The sequence below is a fragment of the Stigmatopora argus genome, chromosome 9 (genome assembly GCF_051989625.1).
Source record: "Stigmatopora argus isolate UIUO_Sarg chromosome 9, RoL_Sarg_1.0, whole genome shotgun sequence".
Taxonomy (NCBI): domain Eukaryota; kingdom Metazoa; phylum Chordata; class Actinopteri; order Syngnathiformes; family Syngnathidae; genus Stigmatopora; species Stigmatopora argus.
The window spans coordinates 16,799,128-16,818,446 of record NC_135395.1 but is presented as its reverse complement, the minus strand read 5'-3'; the positions used below and the strand labels follow the sequence as shown (position 1 = coordinate 16,818,446).

The following is a 19,319-nucleotide window of genomic DNA, read 5'->3' as shown; positions in this document are numbered from 1 at the left end:
CCATTTGTGAACGATCCCTCAGACAGACACAATCACTTTGGCTCAAACTCTCTCTTTTTCGAAGCAGCAAACATAATCTCTCCGTAACACACAAGCACAGCAAACACACACAAGATGTGAAGAACAGTCCTAACATTTGCTTCTGACAAAAGCTCCCTTCTTCCTTGGTCAAAGACTTATTTGTCTGGGACTTAGACAGAGGGAGACATTCATATTCTGAAGGAAACTAACAGTAAAACTGACTACACATCTGGGTACAACACATCACTTTGATTTATTTGGCTCTTGTGTTGAAAACACATTGGCCAAATGTGTAAACACAATAATACTGGCCTCAATGGTATGTGAAATGTATCTCATATCATTTATTCACTGTGAAACCTACAAGTGGAATAGTGAAAATATATGATCGTGTTGAAAGGGCTTTCATTTCTGCACATGTACTTAAATACTCCATATATGGTATGAGGGTGGCCCGGTGGAGCGAGTGGTTTGCGCGTCCGCCTCACAGGTCTGGGGTCCTGGGTTTAAATCCAGGTCATGTCCAGCTGTGTGGAGTTTGCATGTACTCCCTGGGCCTGCGTGGGTTTCCTTCGGGTACTCCGGTTTCCTCCCACATTCCAAAAACATGCATGGTAGGCTGATTGAACACTCTAAATTGCCCCTAGGTATGGGTGTGAGTGTGCATGGTTGTCCGTCTCCCCGTGCCCTGCGATTGGCTGGCCACCGATTCAGGGTGTCCCCCACCTTTTGCCCAGAGTCAGCTGGGATAGGCTCCAGCACCCCCTGCCACCCTAATGAGGATAAAGCGGTTCCGAAAATAAGATGAGATGAGAAATATGGTATGAAAAGTGCATATTTTAGCATTAAATTAAGTAACTAGCACGAATCTTAATATGAATATTAATAAACACAAAGTCAATTTGAGTCAAAATATCAAAAAATCAAATGTGTAGGCCTATAACATATTTGATTTGAAACACACACAGACCTCTAAGTGGTGCTAAAGGAGAAGTTACCACAGACCATTACAGACCACTCATTGCAAAGGCAGCAGGTTTTAGCATGTACTTTCATCCAATAGCAGATTTGCAAAAAAAAATGATGTTGAAATATACAAATTAATATCTGAGGCACAAATGTCATTAAAATTTGATTGGATGATTCAGGAATTCTTTCATTTGTAATAGAGAACTACCTAAATGTGGATGCTTTCTCCACTGTCGTTTCACAGACATTCTATAGCATTTGAGGGATATTACAGTCTAAACCATCATGTCATTTTTGCTAAACTAAAAAAAGATGAATGTAACATGTACATTAAAAATAATTTTCATTAAATCAACATTGAACTCTGTTAATACCTTCCATTTTCCCAAAGCTGAATAAGAACCTGGTTCCCACAACTATTCACAAAAAAACAGCAATTTATACACAAATCCACAAACAAATAATGATGCTTCATTATTTCTATTTTGTTTTATTGACAATTCTGTACTGCTAGACAGAATATTTAATAGCACATACGTACATACCCATACTATATCTGTGTTGATGTGAAGTTGTTGTTTTGAAATAAAATACAAGTGTCCTAGTTTTTTTTTAAAGAACATTCACGTTTTTAGGGGGTTGTGTGACATTTATGAGTTTTTGATGTTCAATCTCTCAGCTCAATATTTTCTTGAATGTGTTTAATCAGATAGGTTCCTGTAATGACAAGACTTGTCCATTGTTACCTCACTCCCCTCCTCACTCAAAAGTATTATTTTATTGCAAAGAAAACTTATATACAACTCCAAGTGAGAACTAAGATATTGCTCAGGTCCCCTCATAGAAGAAATGGCCCTTAAATCACTTGTACGTATGTAGATTTAAAATCTGTTCCAAGAGCATTTTTAGCGTTGCATTTGTAAATACCAGAGTTCATGAGCACTGGATTCTGTATTACCAGGCTACCCTCTTCTGTCATGTGAATCCCTCCTTGAACTATGTAGCGGTTATGTGGAATCAGCGTTGTACGACCCGGTAAAGTCCAGGAGATTTCCGGCTTGGGTACACCTGTGGCGACACAATTTAACTTAACAGGTGTTCCACGGTTTACTCTGGTGATGGAGGGCAGCATACTAGTGATGCGTGGTGGATAGACCATTACTGTGATAGGGTATGATAACGTTGATGTGCCAAAAGAGTTGGAAGCTTTGCAGGTGTATGTTCCTTTGTCAAAAGTAGCGATCTGTCTCATCTGGAGGGTCCCGTTGGCATGAAATGTAACTCGGCCAATAGACTGAGGTTTATCCAAAGTAAAGCCATTGGGTAGAGTCCAAGCGATCGTTGCCTGTGGCCAGCCATCCGTGATACAATGTAAATTGAGAGTTTGGCCATATGTGATCTTTATTCCACCTGAAAATCCAAAACATAAGAGTATTGTAAAAAAGATTTTGTCCCAAAATATGTAATAAAAAGTAAAAGCTATACTTTACCAGTTGGTCCTCTGATAACTGGTTTCCGTCCCGCTTCCAATGCATAACGCTTCTCGGCTTGCCCCGCCACATTCTTTGCTAGACAACTGTAGACTCCTTTATCGCTCGCAGAAAGCTGAGAGATCCACAAAGTTCCGTTTTCCCGATGATGGGTGAAGCGTTGTAGTCTAACACCAGGCATAAGCATTGTCCCATTGGGTAAAACCCACACATACTCTGGCTTTGGTTTTCCACGGGCAGAGCACTGAAGATACAGATCTCCACCATTATGTTTTATCGATAAAAGTTCTATGTTAGGAACAGCAAAGCTTGGCTTTTCTGCTATGGGCGCCACATCTAATTCAACCAAAAGGGATGCTTCTCCAAGTTGGTTTTTGGCCAGACACGTGTACTTCCCTTCATCTGTTTTCCTCACACCTCTGACTTCCAAACTCCCATTCCGATGTACTTGGAAACGGCCACTTAGATAGGAGAGTTGGAGTGAGTGGCCGTAAGGGGTAACCCACCAAATCTGTGGCTCAGGTTTCCCCTCGGCCTCACAATCTAGTAGTACAGTTTGATAAGAAATACCTACAACCTTTTTGAAACTCTTTCCTCTGTTACCATTGATAAATGGTTCCTTTGATTCAACCACAAGAATCATGTTTTTAATGTCATCACCAACAGAGTTTCGTGCCACACAGGCATATGTCCCTTCATCAGTAAGTGTTACTTTTTTCACCACTAACATACCATTTCCCACTATCTCAAATTTGTCCGATAATGTGGGAATGATTTCATTTCGTGGTGAGATCCAAAATATTTGTGGTGTAGGTTCACCGATGGCTTGACAGCTCAGTTGAGCTATTTCTCCATATTTCACCGTAACTTGGGATGGAGATTTGAAACTAATCCTTGGTGCGTTCGGGCCAACCTTGACACTAACCTTTCTCTCATCTTTACCAAGTTTATTCTTGGCATAACAAGTATAGTCACCCTCATCTTGTTTGTCCATCTGCTGGAGAAGTAATGTTCCATTGCCAAAAATAACATAGCGGCGATTGCGATAGCCATTGTCATCCGACTGAAGCGCATTGTTGATTAGCGTTCCATCTGGTAGACTCCAGGAGACTTCTGGATCTGGGAGGCCTGTTGCAACACAGTCAACCTAAGAAAGATATAAAACACAAATTGCAGTAACTGCACCAAAATTGATATACTGACACTCACAAAAACTTTATTTAAGTTGTTAAGGTTCTTATGTTGCCAATTCATTTCTGTACATATTACAGTACCTGCACAATTTCTCCAAAATTGACTCTTGGTTGTACTGTCCTCACATGTTCGATTCTAGGCGGGGTCATCAGGACATCCACCTAGTACAGAAGAAATATGGAATGAATTAATGAGTGGGATCACCTACATTTTTCTTCATATGGTATAGGCCTCGCTAAATAGAGCTTTTAACATTTATACCCGAAAGACCTCCATTTCCTCTCCATTGGGTCGCTGAAAGAAACACAAATAATTTCCTCCATCCAGCTCCGTTAACTGAAGTATCCTCAAAGTCCCATTCCGGAAAACTTTAATGGGTCTCTCTGGACTGGGGATAGATGAAAAGAGGGGATTATCTTAATATTTTCACATAGTGATACTAAATATAATGTTTTTTAATCAAGTTTCCCATTCAGTATCCATAACCTGTAGTTATATTCCATGATGATTTTAGATGGCAGTTGCCAGATGGTCCCCCTTGATGAGCCAATTGACTCTGGACAGTGTAAGTAGACAGCAGAACCATACAAGGCAGAGACTGAATGCTGGCGGGATGGTAATGCATGGCGACTTGGAGAGAAAGGTAGAGAAGGATTGCGGGTGTTTGAAGAAGAATCTGCCCGCACTTCAAGACGGACTGTTCTTTTTGCAATGCCCACCGTGTTTGTGGCTGAACACTCGTACCTGAGTGGGGATCAATGGAAATCAGAATTTCTGTCTTAAACGAGTACCAAGACTATTTTCAGTAGCAAACATTTGTTTTAGAACAGTTAAAACAGTGAAGACAGAACCTATAGCATATCTAAAAATCTCAATTTGACCACTTTTTCAATGAAATAATTTATAATATCGCGAACTTTCCAAAAGACTCCAGAGCAGGAGTGTCAGACTTGGGTTGGTTTCGCGGGCCGCGTTAACGTCAACTCGATTTCATGTGGGCCAGACCATTTTAGATAAATTTAGATAGACTTTTTATAAATGGATTAAAAGAACTGGATTAAAATCCCTGAATATTCAGTTTTTTATAGATCTAAAACAATGTTTATTTTAGCTTTTTTAAATATATTTTTAGATTTAAAAAAATGATTTTTTAATTAAAAACACAGAAAAAAATATTAAAAAATTACAATTATTGATTTAAAAGGGGGAAAATCAGGAAATTTAATATACATCTATACTCTTCATTTTAATTTGATCCTAAAACAGAAAGTCGGCACTCATGATTTACTTTCCCGGGCCACACAAAATGATGTGGCGGGCCAGATTTGGCCCCCGGGCCGCCACTTTGACACATGTGCTCTAGAGAATATGCTTTTCATGTTATTCCCTAATTATTGGATAATTCTATACCTCCCCGCATCAGCTGGTGAGATGTTCTTGAAATACAGCGTCCCATTGGGAAAGACAAAGAGCTTATGTCCCAGAAACTGTGATGGCCTAACATGGATCCCTGATGGCAATGTCCACTTCAAAGTAGGCAAAGGTTCACCTCTCATGGAACAATGGACATATACGTTCCTTCCTGGGTAGATGTAATTACTAGTTAACAAATTACATTGAAAGTATTTTCATTAGGCTACATTTCTTACAACTTTATGGACATTTGCTGTGTGTGCAATACCTGTTGGAATGATCAAAGTGTCACTTGTGGCTTCACCTATACTTGGAGGTAAAGCTGCAACATGAAGATGATAGGTGACTGTATCAGCACCTGCTGCATTACTTGCAATGCATTTGTAGTCTCCTTTACTTGAGAAATTGGTTGAATGCATTTGCAGTGTCCCATTCTCAAGGAGTGACATTTTAGAGATGGGAGTGTGAATGGTCCCAATTTCTCGGACAAACGTTCCATCCGGTAGAATCCAAGAAATGTGCGCTCGGGGTTTCCCGGAGGCAAGGCAGTCAAGGCTCACACTTTTGCCAAAATAGTTAGCTATCTCTGTCGATCTGGGAGGTTGGATCTTGGGCGCCTCAGTTTGGACCGCTAAGGTAATAACCATACGATCGGATCCAAATTTATTATGGGCAGTGCAGAGATACTGTCCTCTATCCTGCAGTTGAACTGTTTTGATTACAAAAGTTCCATTTTTCAAGACTTCAAAGCGGGAACCATGCTTGTTGTTGGCTGGAATGGTGGCACCTGAAAAGGAAATTCCGGCCCAATAAGTAAGAAAATGAGTCAAGTGCATGAAGAAAAATCCAATGTTCATTTTTCTATACAGTAAAACAAACATATCAAATAGAAAAGTCAACAATCTCAAATTTCAAAGATAACAAATGGCTTCACTTCATGTCACCAGACTCAGTGCTTTATCACTTCCGCATTTTACCTGTGGATACCTTTGTCCATGAGATGCTTGGTTCGGGAATTCCTATTGCTTCACAATGAAGAACAACATCACCCTCTGCCAGGACCGACACGCTGGCTTTGTTCGGTGTAGTGATTCGAGGTTTGGTCCTTCTATTACCAGCTCCTAATAGCATTACCTTGAGTTAAACTGCTCAACAGATTTTTCAATAAAAAGTTTATAGGTTAAAAACACATACCTCCAACAGGCAATTGAATTTCCTGCTGTAATCCTGGCGTCGTAGAATGGTGAGCGTGAGGAGTAATATTAAAATCAAAGGAAGAGGATGTTGTTGATTTATCAAGGTTTTTAGGTCGCAGGGCAGATGAGTATGTAGGTACTGGTGGTCTGAGGATTGAAGGTCTTGCAAAAGAGATCGGACTGGGTTGAATCGTATTTGGCGGATTATAGTAGTTAATGCGAGGTTTGGGTGTTACTATCTTTCCAAGCTGGGATAGACGGTCAATATATGCCTTGAAAAAAATGCACATTGGCAATTAGTAAATAGTAAAAATAGACACTGATTTTTCACATCGCCAAACGACCACCAATGTACCTGTCTATATCTGTTCCTCAGCTTTGTGAACAACAGTTGATCTCTGACTGTAGTCCTGACATTCAAAGAATTATTTTGATGGGAATAATGGGTTAGTGTTGGTTCGATGGTGCTGGTTGTGATTTTTAATGTTTTATCTGTGATCTCTGGTCTGTTGGTGGCTACTGGGATTTGAACATGTCCATGAGGGAAAAGTCTGGTTTCATGTGTGGGAAAAATGCGTAGCACGGCACCTGGAAGAAAAGCAAACCTTGTAGGTATCAGAAACATAATTCAGGCAGCAACAAGCAAACACAGAATTAGCTATTTAGTTGTTATGAATTTAAGTATTATCAATTAAAAACTCATTTCCAGTAGCGTACTTACCTTGCTTGGGACGAGGAAATGACCGTTGCCCAGGCCACTGAGTGTAATGATGACGAGTGGAAGGCCAGTGGGAAGTTGGGGCAATACGGGCAGGATGTGGTGGGTTTCTGATATCCATATCTCCCAGCTTCTCTAGATTTCTATCTGTATGTGTTTGTGGCAACTGAGCAGAATTTTGGTGCTGTTGTAGCCAGGGGGGAATGGAGACATTGGGAACATAGGGGTTTTCAGGCATTTCTCTTGCCTTTTTCGCCTTTTTATTTTCCTTGTGAATGTTATCCTTTGCCGAATTTTCTTTACTTGTATTTGTAGCGTTGAATACTTTGGGAGGTTCAACTTTTGCTTGGGTTGGTGAAATTTGCTCTAATAAAGGTAAAGTGTTTGTTTTTGGTGTTTGGGATGTTGAAATTATTTTGTCCAACAGATCTTCATAGCTCTGTGTAACCAACTCATTTTTAGCTGATTCACTCACTATCTCTAGTTCTGTGTTCCTTGTTTGAGTTTCTTTTCCAATTACTATTGTTTTCACATTTTTTTCCATTTCATTCTCCTGTGTATCAGAAGAATTTTTAAATTGTATTTCTTTGTCTCTCTCTGATTGAGAATTTCTATGAATACTTTCAAGATCCTGTACTGTATTGTGAATTTCAGAGTTGGATTCCTTTCTCTTCTCCAAGCTTCCACTATCTTCATTAACGCCACCTTTCTCTGTCTGATAGTAAGGAGTCACAGTAATTTGTTCAGAACTTGTCCAACTAGAGGTGGTGGTGGTGGTAGTAATAATTGACATTGATGTGGGAGCACTAGATTTCAGCGCTATTGAGGAATTGAGGAATGATTTAATGTCAGGAATAATTTTTCTTGTGGGTGGCTTTCTTCGTCTGAAAGGTGGCCTTCTTCTATTTGAGCGACCAGGGATAAATTTCCTGTTGCCTGAACCGAATTGCAGAGTTTCCGTTTTTTCAGATGGGGTTCTGACAACTGAAGTTACTCTGTTGTGTTTTTCTGTTATCACACTATTATGAAGAAGGGATGACTCTGTACTTCGGATGATTTGTGCCTGTGAAGTTTCGGGTTGTGAATCTTTTGTTCTTGATTCAATCTTGTTATTGGAAATAGTTGGACTGGGGAAATTGTTGGCATTTGAAGAAATTGTAGTTGTGGGGTTGACCAAACTGTCTAGAGCACTTATGGTGGTAGAATCTAGTAATGACAAGTCTGGGTCTTGTGCAATGGGTAATTTAGCATTGGCTTTAGCCAACACTTCTGCCCAGTAATTTGGATCCAATGTCTTCGCAATAATGGTGGGTTTTCGTTTAAAATGTCTCTTTGGGTCTTTGTTTGAAAATGAATCAGGATTCCTTTGCTGGTTTCCCAATGTAGGAACGTGTGTTGCAAAAGAGCGAATAGTTTCTTGATAATCTCCTGCGGAACCCTCTTCCATATCAGGGTTTAAGATAGTCTGCTTTGATTCTGTCTTTTCTTCCGAGTTATAAGACTCCTCTTCCCCTGTTACTTCCACCATGTGTGACAGCATGTCAACTCCATAGAGATTTGAAGCCAAGCAGCTGTATTCTCCTGAATCTTCTTCCATCAACTTCCTCACCACCAAAGTACCATTCTCCATTACGAATGCCTTTCTCGTCTTTTGTGTCGGGAGAAGTACTTTATTTGAGGGCATGTACCATATTGTTTGACTAGGTTGCGCTGATGTGACTTCACATGGGAGGGAAATTGACCCTCCTTTTTCAACAATAATTTTCTGGCCATTAAAAGTGGTAGGGCTTGGCAATCGTTCTTTAACAGTAAGCCTCAAAGACATCAAATCTACACCTGCCTTTGTTTTGATCATACAGTGATAAAGGCCAGAGTCAGACTGAGATGCATTCATGATCACAAGATTTCCCGTGTCATCAATTTTGAGTTGATCAGTCAAACTGTCCACAATGGACAAATCCGGAAGCATCCACTCCACTTTCACCTCCTTCTGTGAAGTGACAACACTACATTGTAAATTAACTTTTGACCCTTCAAGAACAGCCTTGACCCGCCCTGCAGTCCCACGTTGAATCATTGCCCAGGAGGAAGTTAGGTCATTGTCCTCCTGTTGCCGTCTAAGGCTGTTGATTGTCCTGGTAATTATGGTTGTAAAATCCAAAACCAGTTTTTTGGTTGTTGTTTGCTGTCTATTAAGTTTTAAAGTGACTCTGTGTTGAAGTAGCCATGCTGGTTCTGCCACCAAATAACCCTTTAAGTCTGTGAAATATGGTGAATTTTCATTAGCAACTTGGGCATATTGATAGGTTTCTCTACTGGTGTTGAGTCTTTGTTGACCTCTTTCCAAAATAGCGGGACTTTCATAGTAATATGCGACCAATTGCCAAAGATTTTGTAATTTTTCCCTATCAATCTCACACTCTAGGATGGTTGCCAATGACACATTGACAGACAGCCCTTGAGCTGACCGTGGATTAATTGTCCAGTTTATATCTGAACTGTCTCCTGGGTGGCGCATTTCACAGTCCACATGAGCTTTATTTCCATGGCTATCTGAGAGAACAAAGCTTAGATGGCCCAAGGGCTTTTCAAAGTCCCGGGTATATGGGAGATCTGGTTCTGTGTCAGAGTCAGCCCAAATTGGGTTGTCCCACAATTTGAGAGAAGATCGAAGAACTGGTCTTTCACAGGTAAGTTGATTTTCACTTAATGTAAACACTGACGTTCCATTCAGGGGTTGAGGAGAAAAACACTGAGGACAAATTTCTATTGTGCTTGTCTCACGTTCCTTTTTACATTTTATTACTCCTGGGAAAAGAGGAGGAGAGATTAAACTTTTTTTTCAAGCTGTGGAAAAGAAAAAGGATGATAGGAAAGGAGCATTCATGGATTTGCCATTGAAAAGTATGTATTGGAAGTTTTAACTACTTTTTGTTACTTTTTCGCCTAGGAAAAATCTCTCTGTAATACCAAACATTGTACTTTTGAATATTATTATTTTTTTAAACTGCAACCTGATAATGGTGAATAAATTCCTCGTGAAAGGCCCAGCTTCAACATCCCCCACCCACTCCTGTTTCCTTATAGTAATTGCATGTTTTGTGTACGAATACCGGAGAGTCAAATTTGCAATGAGTTAGTTGAAGATGGGGAAATTTCATTTTGATGAGAATTGTGATTTATATTTTTACGTCAAACCTTCATGTGCAGCGCTCCACTGAAGCAGCCAGTGAAGTTGACAATCACAGGTCCAGGGGTTACCATGAAGAGTGAGAATTTCCAGTTTGGGAGATGTGCTCAGTACAGTGGCAGGGAGCTGTTCCAGCAAATTGTCTGAAAGGTGTAAATGTCTGAGACAAAAAAAATTAAATCAACCAGGTTTCTAGATTGAAAAGTTGAACTAATGGTGTAAAACAAGCTTTCTGAAAAGTTGGGCTCATTATTTTAAGAAGCTAATTTTATCTAATTTCATTCTGACATGACTTACCACTGTTACTACACACCATAAAAGAAGGATCTGTTAATATTTTTTAAAGCTTTTTGTTTCCTGGTATTTTCTTTACTTAATCTTAATGCTAAATGAAACAACACCAAAAATCAAAATCCAAGTTAAAGTGCATTTTTGTTGACTTACTTAAGTCCAGAGGTCCAAAAGTTCCCTAGTAGTGACAGTGTAATGAACGCATGGGGATGGATCTCTTTAAGAAGATTCCCTTCCAGTTGGAGTAGTTTAAGAGAAGTCAAACCCGAAAATGAGTATGGCTCGATGAAACTGATGAGGTTGTGGTCCAGGTGAAGACGAACCAAACCAACTAAACCATCAAACAGACCAGGTTTCACTAGTGGTAGCTTGTTGTAACTCAGTTTCAATATCTGAAATTTTAAATGCAAAATCCATATTATGTAAAATATAACATGGGTAAAGGTGTGATACACTCAGACACATTACCTGGAGTGACCGCAATCCGTAAAATGCTCGTGCGTGGACTACACTTATGTCATTACCATGTATCAAAAGCATTTCAAGTTGCCGTAGAGACTTGAAATCTGATGCCTCCATCTCAGTCAGACTATTGTATCTGTAAGTGAAAGAAATAAAACATTTGAAATAATGTAACTACATTATTATTTATTTCAGTGGTTTGTGGCTATTAGGCATTCCTAGAGGCATTCCTACAGTTGGCAATGGTTTAGGATTGTTGTGCCCTGTGCTAGTGGTGTTAGTAACATAATGTGAAGCAGCAGGGCCTTTTTGAATAGAGCATTGGCATACCAGCAATTAAAACACAAAGGGCTATTGAAAAACCTGCCATGTATTCCTCAGCTTTCAGCACATTACAATAAGCATATCTTTGCAGGATTCATTCAGATTCCATGCTTGAGTCACAGACAATATTCATCAAAAAAGTGAGAATTCATTTCGGCAGCTACAGTGTGGCCTTCCACAATTCACAGTTTCACATCTAGTATTATTATCTACTAGATCTAAAACAATGTTTATTATAGCTTTTTAAAATATATTTTTAGATTTTACCAAATGATTTTTGAACTAAAAACAGAAAAAAAGATTAAAAAATGACAATTATTGATTTAAAAGGGGGAAAATCTGAAAATTTAATATACATCTATACTCTTCATTTTAATTTGATCCTAAAACAGAAAGTCGGCACTCATGATTTACTTTCCCGGGCCACACAAAATGATGCGGGGGCCAAACCCAAACACATTGTGGTGACGCGAGTGGTTAGCGAGTCGGCCTTACAGCTATGGCGTGGGTTTCCTCCGGGTACTCCGGTTTCCTCAAAACAGGCATGGTCGGCTGATTGGACACTCTAAATTGCCCCTAGGTATGGGTGTGAGTGTGCATAGTTGTCCGTCTCCCCGTGCCCTGCGATTGGCTGACCACCGATTCCGGGTGTTCCCTGCCTCTGGCCAGGAGTCAGCTGGGATCCTCGCCAAATTCAAACAGTATATCCTCACACCAAAAGTGCCTCATGTCAACCGTCCACTGAGTAAACCACTGTCTTCTTACATAGTGTTCAAAAGGGAAAGTAAGTGGTCAAATGGTCAGAAGGAGTCAGTGACGTTTAAACCTTCAGTATTACCAACGTATCCTGCCCTCTTTCCAAAGCACATGCTTGACCCTGTCGACAAAATTACCAAAATTGGCCTAAAACTCCCATTTGCTTGACAAACTAACACGAAAAAACACATCTCTCACAATTGTTCACATTACTCTGGGCATTCTGCTTTGAGATAAAGCTATATTAAATTAAAAGGCCAGGGCCAGAATTGTCACATTAGACTTTCCTCTCAAATGAGGTCAGTGTGCAAAATAATTTATTAACTTACTACTGTTATAAAAATAAAAAATAAAATAAAAACTGTGGCGCCACCTTTGCTGGAGCCCGTCAAATTGATGAAACAAATCCACATTCAATCTAACCAAAACAATGGCCGGGTTATTTATCTACTGACTGTGTAAGACCACTGGGCTGAAAGCTTCAATCACTATGCCAAGGCCCACATGGAAGTGATTAAGAGCTCTCCCCAGGTCAGCTTGGAAGCACATGCTGGTACTAAAACTTTAGCTTGTTTCAAACAGAAGTCATATTAAATGCACAATGAGTTGTGTGTTTGCTATCTTCCTGTTGACTGCTTTGATATTTAGAAAAAATATCAACAGTTTTAACGAAGATAGACAAATGGCAATCCACCAGAATCTACATTATTCTATATTTTACATTTTACACAAACACTAAAAGAGGTCTGCATTATATATGAAATCATCCAATCCATGACAGATTCCAAAGCATTTCCTGTAGCTGCATGTCAAGGTTTACCCAAACTTGAGTTAACACGATACATTTTCCAGAAATGCAATTTTAAAATGTGGCCAAGTCTTACCCCAAGTTGAGCCGCTCTGTGTTCTTAGGAATGGTTTTTGGTATGGCCGTCAGATGTCTGAATGTACAATGAACATCTTTAACACTTGGACAGCTACAACTCCGTGGACACGGAGGTTCAGCTTGTACAGGAAAGCTCGGCTATTGGGGAGAACGAGAACCCATATGGTCCAATTTAGCTCAGAGGGAAAGTTGGGTAATAGAACATGAGTCTCAAATGATCCATTCATGAAAACATTAATCACAGAAAGTCCACTACCTACTCAACAATCACCGAGGATGTTGCATGACTAATCTATGAATATCAGACAGAGTGACCAATGGTATATCCAATTTTTAAAAAAAATAAGCAAGTAGAACCTCGCTAATAACCCAGTTCATGTCCTAAAAATAAAAGATATTTACCATTAGACATAGAAGCAATGAGAGGAGAAGGGAAACGCACACAGCTGCCGACCTGCAGAGGATTTTAGTGCACCACCACAATGCCATGACTGGATCACCGAGGAGACTCAAGCCATTAATAGATCTGCACCAAGTGAAAAATAAATTGCATGTATAGATTAGCACTGCATTTAAATGGGTGTAGTAGTACATTTTTATACACCATGCAAACTTGTCATATTCAGTTTTAATATTGCACATATTTACACTGTACAGTCCTGTGCATGTCATGAGTATTCACAGCTAATGTTGTCATTCTTATACAAAATTCCATCAATCATTTATAGTTTCTATCTTTTCTCCGAGTCCTTCTTCCTAAGAAACAGGTTTCGATAAGTGAACTGTGATTTCAACAACAAAGCCCAATTGCATTACCAAGAAATTTCCTGAGTTATTTTATATTTGATTCTTGGTCAGTGAAGTACAAAATGTACGCACATTGCACTGAAGCCTACAATGCTTTATATATAAGTGTTTATTGAAAGCCTTCACCTTTTCTTCAAATATTTTTCAGATATGAGTAAGTTCTTCTGGTACCAAGACTTTAAAGACCAACAAAACGTCAACTTGTTTCCACTATCAAGTGGTCTGGAATTGTCCTCTCGGGTCAACGCTACGTTTCTACGTGGTCTTCCTCAATGATGACTTTACCAGTCCCTCTGGAGACAGTGGGAGAGGACGGAAGTAACAGAGTAACAGAAGACAGTAAAAATAACAGGTAACTAGTCAGATGGTCTTAAATTGTGGTCTTCAGAAAAGAAAAGAAAAACTGTCTTCATATGTGCTATGAATGACCCTTTCGGGTTGATGATTACTGACACTGGTTATTACATTCTTTAGCAGTTCACCCATTCCAACCTGGTACTTCCTGGTAGCTGTGAACAGGGCCACACAGGGTGCGACCAACTTTCCAGACTAAGCTGAAAATGCACACTTGTGCACCAGTTTAAAGTTTCCCAGCCACTGAGGGTGACCTCTGGGAACCCGGAGAGGAGAATCCTTGCAGTCCTTTGCCTCATATGTTATTCAAACGTGCAGATGGAATCATCAATAAATCATATTGAAGGCCCTATTTGGTTGTTACCTGAAGAATTAAGGCGAGGCTGGAACACTGTGGTCCATTTGAGACTGGATTGCCAGGTAAGTAAACTATTTGAAAAGTCTAGAATCTACACGTATCTTTAAATGGATCCAACATTGGCATTTTATGATCTGAGTTAGTACTGCTTCAAAACACATTTAATTTTTCACCATATCCAATGGACCTTGGCTTATCTAAGAGAACATTTTGGCCACGGTACTCCTTGTACTTCAGGCTATTAAGGAGCACATCTTCCTGGCAAAACACACCCTACTGACAAGCCAACTCCCCCCTTCTCCATTCAAGAGTGACAAAGATGAACGAAGATTGCAGTGCCATTTTGACAGTATTTTTTTTCTATTCTGGTCTATCAATGGCTTTATCTTTACTTAAAAGGATAATGAAACATCTGGTCATTGAAAAAAATACTAATGTAAAACAGATGTACAAAAATCATTTGCATCATCAAACTAAGTTAGATCTTTAAAATACATCATAAACTCACCTGTGAATTCTGCCATCGGATAAAACAAACTAGATAAAATAAAATCCACTGAACAAAGTCCTGGAGCTTTGACTGCTGCTCTAAAAGTTTAATAAGAGAAAGCAGGACGTAAAGTATCCAATTGATATGTCAGTCCGCTTGATGCTTGCTGACTTGTGAAAGTGAGGAAAAACAACAGAGAACACAAGAAGGGATGGAGCTCGGCGAGTGTGCTTGGATTAGTTTGACCCTCTGTTGGTCCTCAAGGCATCTGGCTTTCAGATTAGCTTCTTTCCTCCTCTATGGTCCCGTTTGGTCTGTTCAGACAGGAATGCTGCACAACTTCTTCATCCCCTCCTACACCTACGCTCCTTTATTTCACCTCCCCAAATTTCTCTTTCCCACTCTGCATCTGTCTGCTAAAACCATTAGGGTATTATTTTCCATTTTTCCCCTTTTCTTCCGGCTTGTTGTTTGCCAACTATCGCAATCTCCAACATTGTTTCTCACAAAATTATGTTCCCTTGCTTCCAAAATCCATTTGACTTTGCAGAAATGGGACACGTATTTGTGATTTAGAGTGAGTTTGGTATGTTGTGTTTGAATGTAGTTATTATTTATGTACACTAACATATAACATCTGGATTTTGGACTGTATTACTGCCGCTTCTCCTTGACCGAAATGGGGGATTTAGGATTTAAAGGGTTTGCATTGACTTTTGTTAACTGTGTGACAGTGAAGTCTGTTGTAACCAAGGGCTAAATTCACTCTGAGTTTAAAATTGTTCTTTCAGTTTTTAATTTTTGTTGTTGTTTGCTTATTTTTTGATTGTGGTTACAGTGTGCAATCGTATTCAACGAGATCACATCATGCTGCGAGAGTCCGAGACAACTTTTCTGTAGAATCATGCCCAGAGTACATTTCTACTCTGCAACTGCATAATCAGAGGTAAATACTTGTTTTTTTGCTTCTAGATTTTCTCAGAAAACCCAAAAATATGGTTTCCTCCAAAGCTGGCATTTACGGGTCCAAATCATAGCGTTTGAACTCATTAACATTTGGGAACACTTAAGCTGTTAACTTGTTAATTTCACCTGGGTCAAGCGCCAAACAAATGTATCTCAATAGGCCTTTTGTACACAACGTTTGCACTTCATGGGAGGGGGTGAAAATATAATGCCGTAGATATACTTACACAACGCAGGCTCTTGTTCACTTTATTTATAAAAAATGTTTTTCATTCTTTGCCTTTTTTTAAACAGAAGACAACTGTTCGTCACGTAACACTGTCTGTCCACACCTGTCTTGTATACGCACAGGAATGTCATCAGCTCATTATAATGATGTCCATGGACGCTGCCTGTTTTTAAGCCACATGCAAAACCTGGACTTCTGACAACTCATTTTGCCGAACAAAAAAAAAGGACTCATGAATGTGGTTTCACAAATGCGAAACCTGGAGCTAATCTCCATTTTTTTTACTTTAATACATTTCTTTTGAAACAGCAAATGACCAGCTAACTGTGTTTCTGTGTAATACCATATACAGGTCAGCAGGGATGTCCCCAATCCGTTCACGTGATCGGAAATTGGGCCCGATCAGGTCATTTTTAGAAGATTGGAATCGGGTAAAAAAAAAGATCGGGTTTTGGATTGTAATGAACTCCAGTTTGACTGGATTTTACAAAATGGATTGGACGTTTCTCACCGTCAATGGCAGTGAAACATGATCATTTAATGCCAACCTTCTCAGTTTAAATAAAATAATGCCTATTGCCATCAGTGGCACTCAATGAGCTACAAGCAACAAAATAATCCAAAGGTATAATGATTAAAGATGCACCCAATCCGATTGCATGCTCAAAAATTAGGCCTGAGTACATTGTTTTATGTTTTATCAAGCAAAAAAAAAAAAAAAATGTATATATGTATATATATATGTATATATGTATATATATATATATATATATATATATATATATATATATATATATATATATATATATATATATATATATTTTTTAAATCAAATGGATACAAAGAAACAAAATAAGATGTAAATGGAAAAAGTTGTCAAAAGTAACTTTTTTTTCATGGAATTGGACGGAAAAATTATTTTTGATGACTACAAAACAACAAGATGGACAATAATATTTTCAAAAGAAACAAAAAAGTCATAAATTATTAAATGAATTGTCAAGATATCCGATCGTTACTTGGTATCGGTAGATCATCAAAATCAGGTGATTCGTGCTTTAACTCGGATGCAAAAATACTATGCAATTTGGACAACACGACAGGTGGGTCCTTTGAAATACTAAGATTCTACATCCTGTTTTGATAAAGTGTTCTTAATTGCTTTTTTTTTTTTTTATCTCTTGCATGTGTGCATTCTGAGTCAGTGTGTGCCCAAACATAAGATTTTATCCCACATCATTCATCTCCAAATATTTTTGTATTGATATTGTAGTGTATAGCAATATCATATGTTTATTATGATCAAGATCACTGGAGGTTCACTGTACAGTCATGTTATTTTATCTCAACTGGTTTATATATGAGGGACCTAGAGGCCGTCCTGGGTAATTTTGAGTCCTGGGCGGACAACCCTCCCTTGTCAACACATACCAAACACCCAATGTACAAACGCAAGAATATTATATTATTTATATTATGTTTTTTAAATACAGGCCTAAATAAATTTTAAAACATAGGTGTTCTTTCAGGGGCGGCCCGGTGTAAGAGTGGTTAGCACGTCGGCCTCACAGTGGGGGACCTGGATTCAAATCCAGGTCGTTCTACCTGTGTGGAGTTTGCATGTTCTCCCTGGGCCTGCGTGGGCTTTCTCCGGGTACTCCGGTTTCCTCCCACATTGAGCGTGAATGGTTATTTGTCTCCTTGTGCCCTTCGTTTGGTTGGCCACCAATTCAGGGTGTCCCCCGGCTCTGGCCCGAAGTCAGCTGGGATAGGCTCCAGCACCCCCCCACGACCCTAGTGAGGATAAAGCGGTTCAGAAATTGTGATGAGATGAACATGAATGGGAGGCAATGAGTAATGTGCACCTATGATGTCAATTCTGCATGTTTGTATAATGTGCACCTAAGGTGTCAGTTATATATTATATATTTTTTCTTTATCCAATTTTGAAGGATCCTGCAGGTATTTTTGAGCTGGTGGAAGTCGTTGGGAATGGAACCTACGGTCAAGTGTAAAAGGTGAGTCCCTCATAGGATAATGTTATTAATGCAAAAAAAGCGTGTGTAATAAAGTTTTTGAATGTATGTAGGCCTTTGGCTGTTTAATATTTTTAGTACTTTTTGACATATCGATTGTCACATCTGTTAACATTGGTTAGATGAGATGAGGTGTTCTTTGATATAGTATCATCTCATTTCAGAAAAAGTTTGGGGAGCGCTGGTCTAGACAACTGGTAATATCATTTTTAAAAAAATGTTTGGGGAAGCCTCTTGTGCGCCACCTAATAGATTGCGTCTTTGCCCATAGCAAAAACCGGCCCTAGGGGTCCTTAGGTGAAAGTCTGTAGTTTTACTCTGTGTTATTGTTCAATCACAATGACTCTTTCGACAAATATGACCAAATGTCTTGAAGACTAAAATGCAGTTTTCCATCACATTTCACCCCCCTTGCTCACTTCGACCTCTGTTTTCCTGTCTTCTACCCGGCTTTACAATGCCTTGCTTAGTGTAGTTAGAGAGTGGAGCTCATTAACTGCTGGCTCTGCTGTGATTTGTTTGGCTTTCAGGCCTGCTGAGCTGGCACTTTTCAAAACCATTACCAAAAGTTATGTTTTGTGATATATCAGCTCTTATGTGGGAGGATGGAGGGGCATTGATTTATCAATCTACTTGAAGACAACACAGCCATAAGCTCACATGAGAAAATAAATCTGCAATATTAAAGGAGATTGGTTGTGCTTCTCCATATTTCTGTAGTTGTTTTATGTAAATGTCATGGATGAATATATAGTAGGGTATTTTTCAGTGTTTATGTATTTTACAGTTGCAGTAAAAAGCCCCAAATGGTTTTGATTTGCTAAGTTTCTTTCTCTACTTAAAGGTACCAATTTTCTGAATAGAAAGATAGTATGCAATTGAGTACATAACTGTCACTTGAACTATGGGATTCAAGGCAAGGGGGTGGTGTATGGTGTATGGCAAATGTGACTCACTCCTTCTGGTCATACTTTGTGTGTTGGAATTTCTGGATTTTTGTAAAACAACTAGATGAAACAGTAAATAATAGCATTGTCCAACAATGTTGTATAGGTTTTGTTTTCATAACATATCTTATGTCATATTGCTGCAACGATTTTACGAACGAAGTATACTATGCAAAAGCTTTGCAGATAAATTTATTTTTGTTGGCAAGCTGACTTGGATTT

The 19,319-nt window shown here is 39.1% G+C and overlaps 1 protein-coding gene across 1 annotated transcript; it reads right to left on the bottom strand.

Annotated features, from left to right (window-relative positions):
- Positions 1–1,562: 1,562 nt before the first annotated feature.
- LOC144082661 (matrix-remodeling-associated protein 5-like) lies at positions 1,563–13,582 on the bottom strand. Its single transcript, XM_077609945.1, has 17 exons — positions 13,566–13,582; positions 13,313–13,436; positions 12,909–13,048; positions 10,951–11,080; positions 10,636–10,874; positions 10,200–10,351; positions 7,005–9,809; positions 6,639–6,871; positions 6,282–6,555; positions 6,065–6,208; positions 5,356–5,874; positions 5,085–5,256; positions 4,161–4,418; positions 3,936–4,062; positions 3,755–3,835; positions 2,481–3,627; positions 1,563–2,400 (listed from the first exon to the last, which is right to left on the bottom strand). The coding sequence occupies exons 1-17, from the start codon at positions 13,580–13,582 to the stop codon at positions 1,847–1,849; spliced, it is 7,116 nt and encodes a 2,371-aa protein (XP_077466071.1). The 3' UTR covers positions 1,563–1,846.
- Between the last annotated feature and the right edge of the window lie 5,737 nt (positions 13,583–19,319).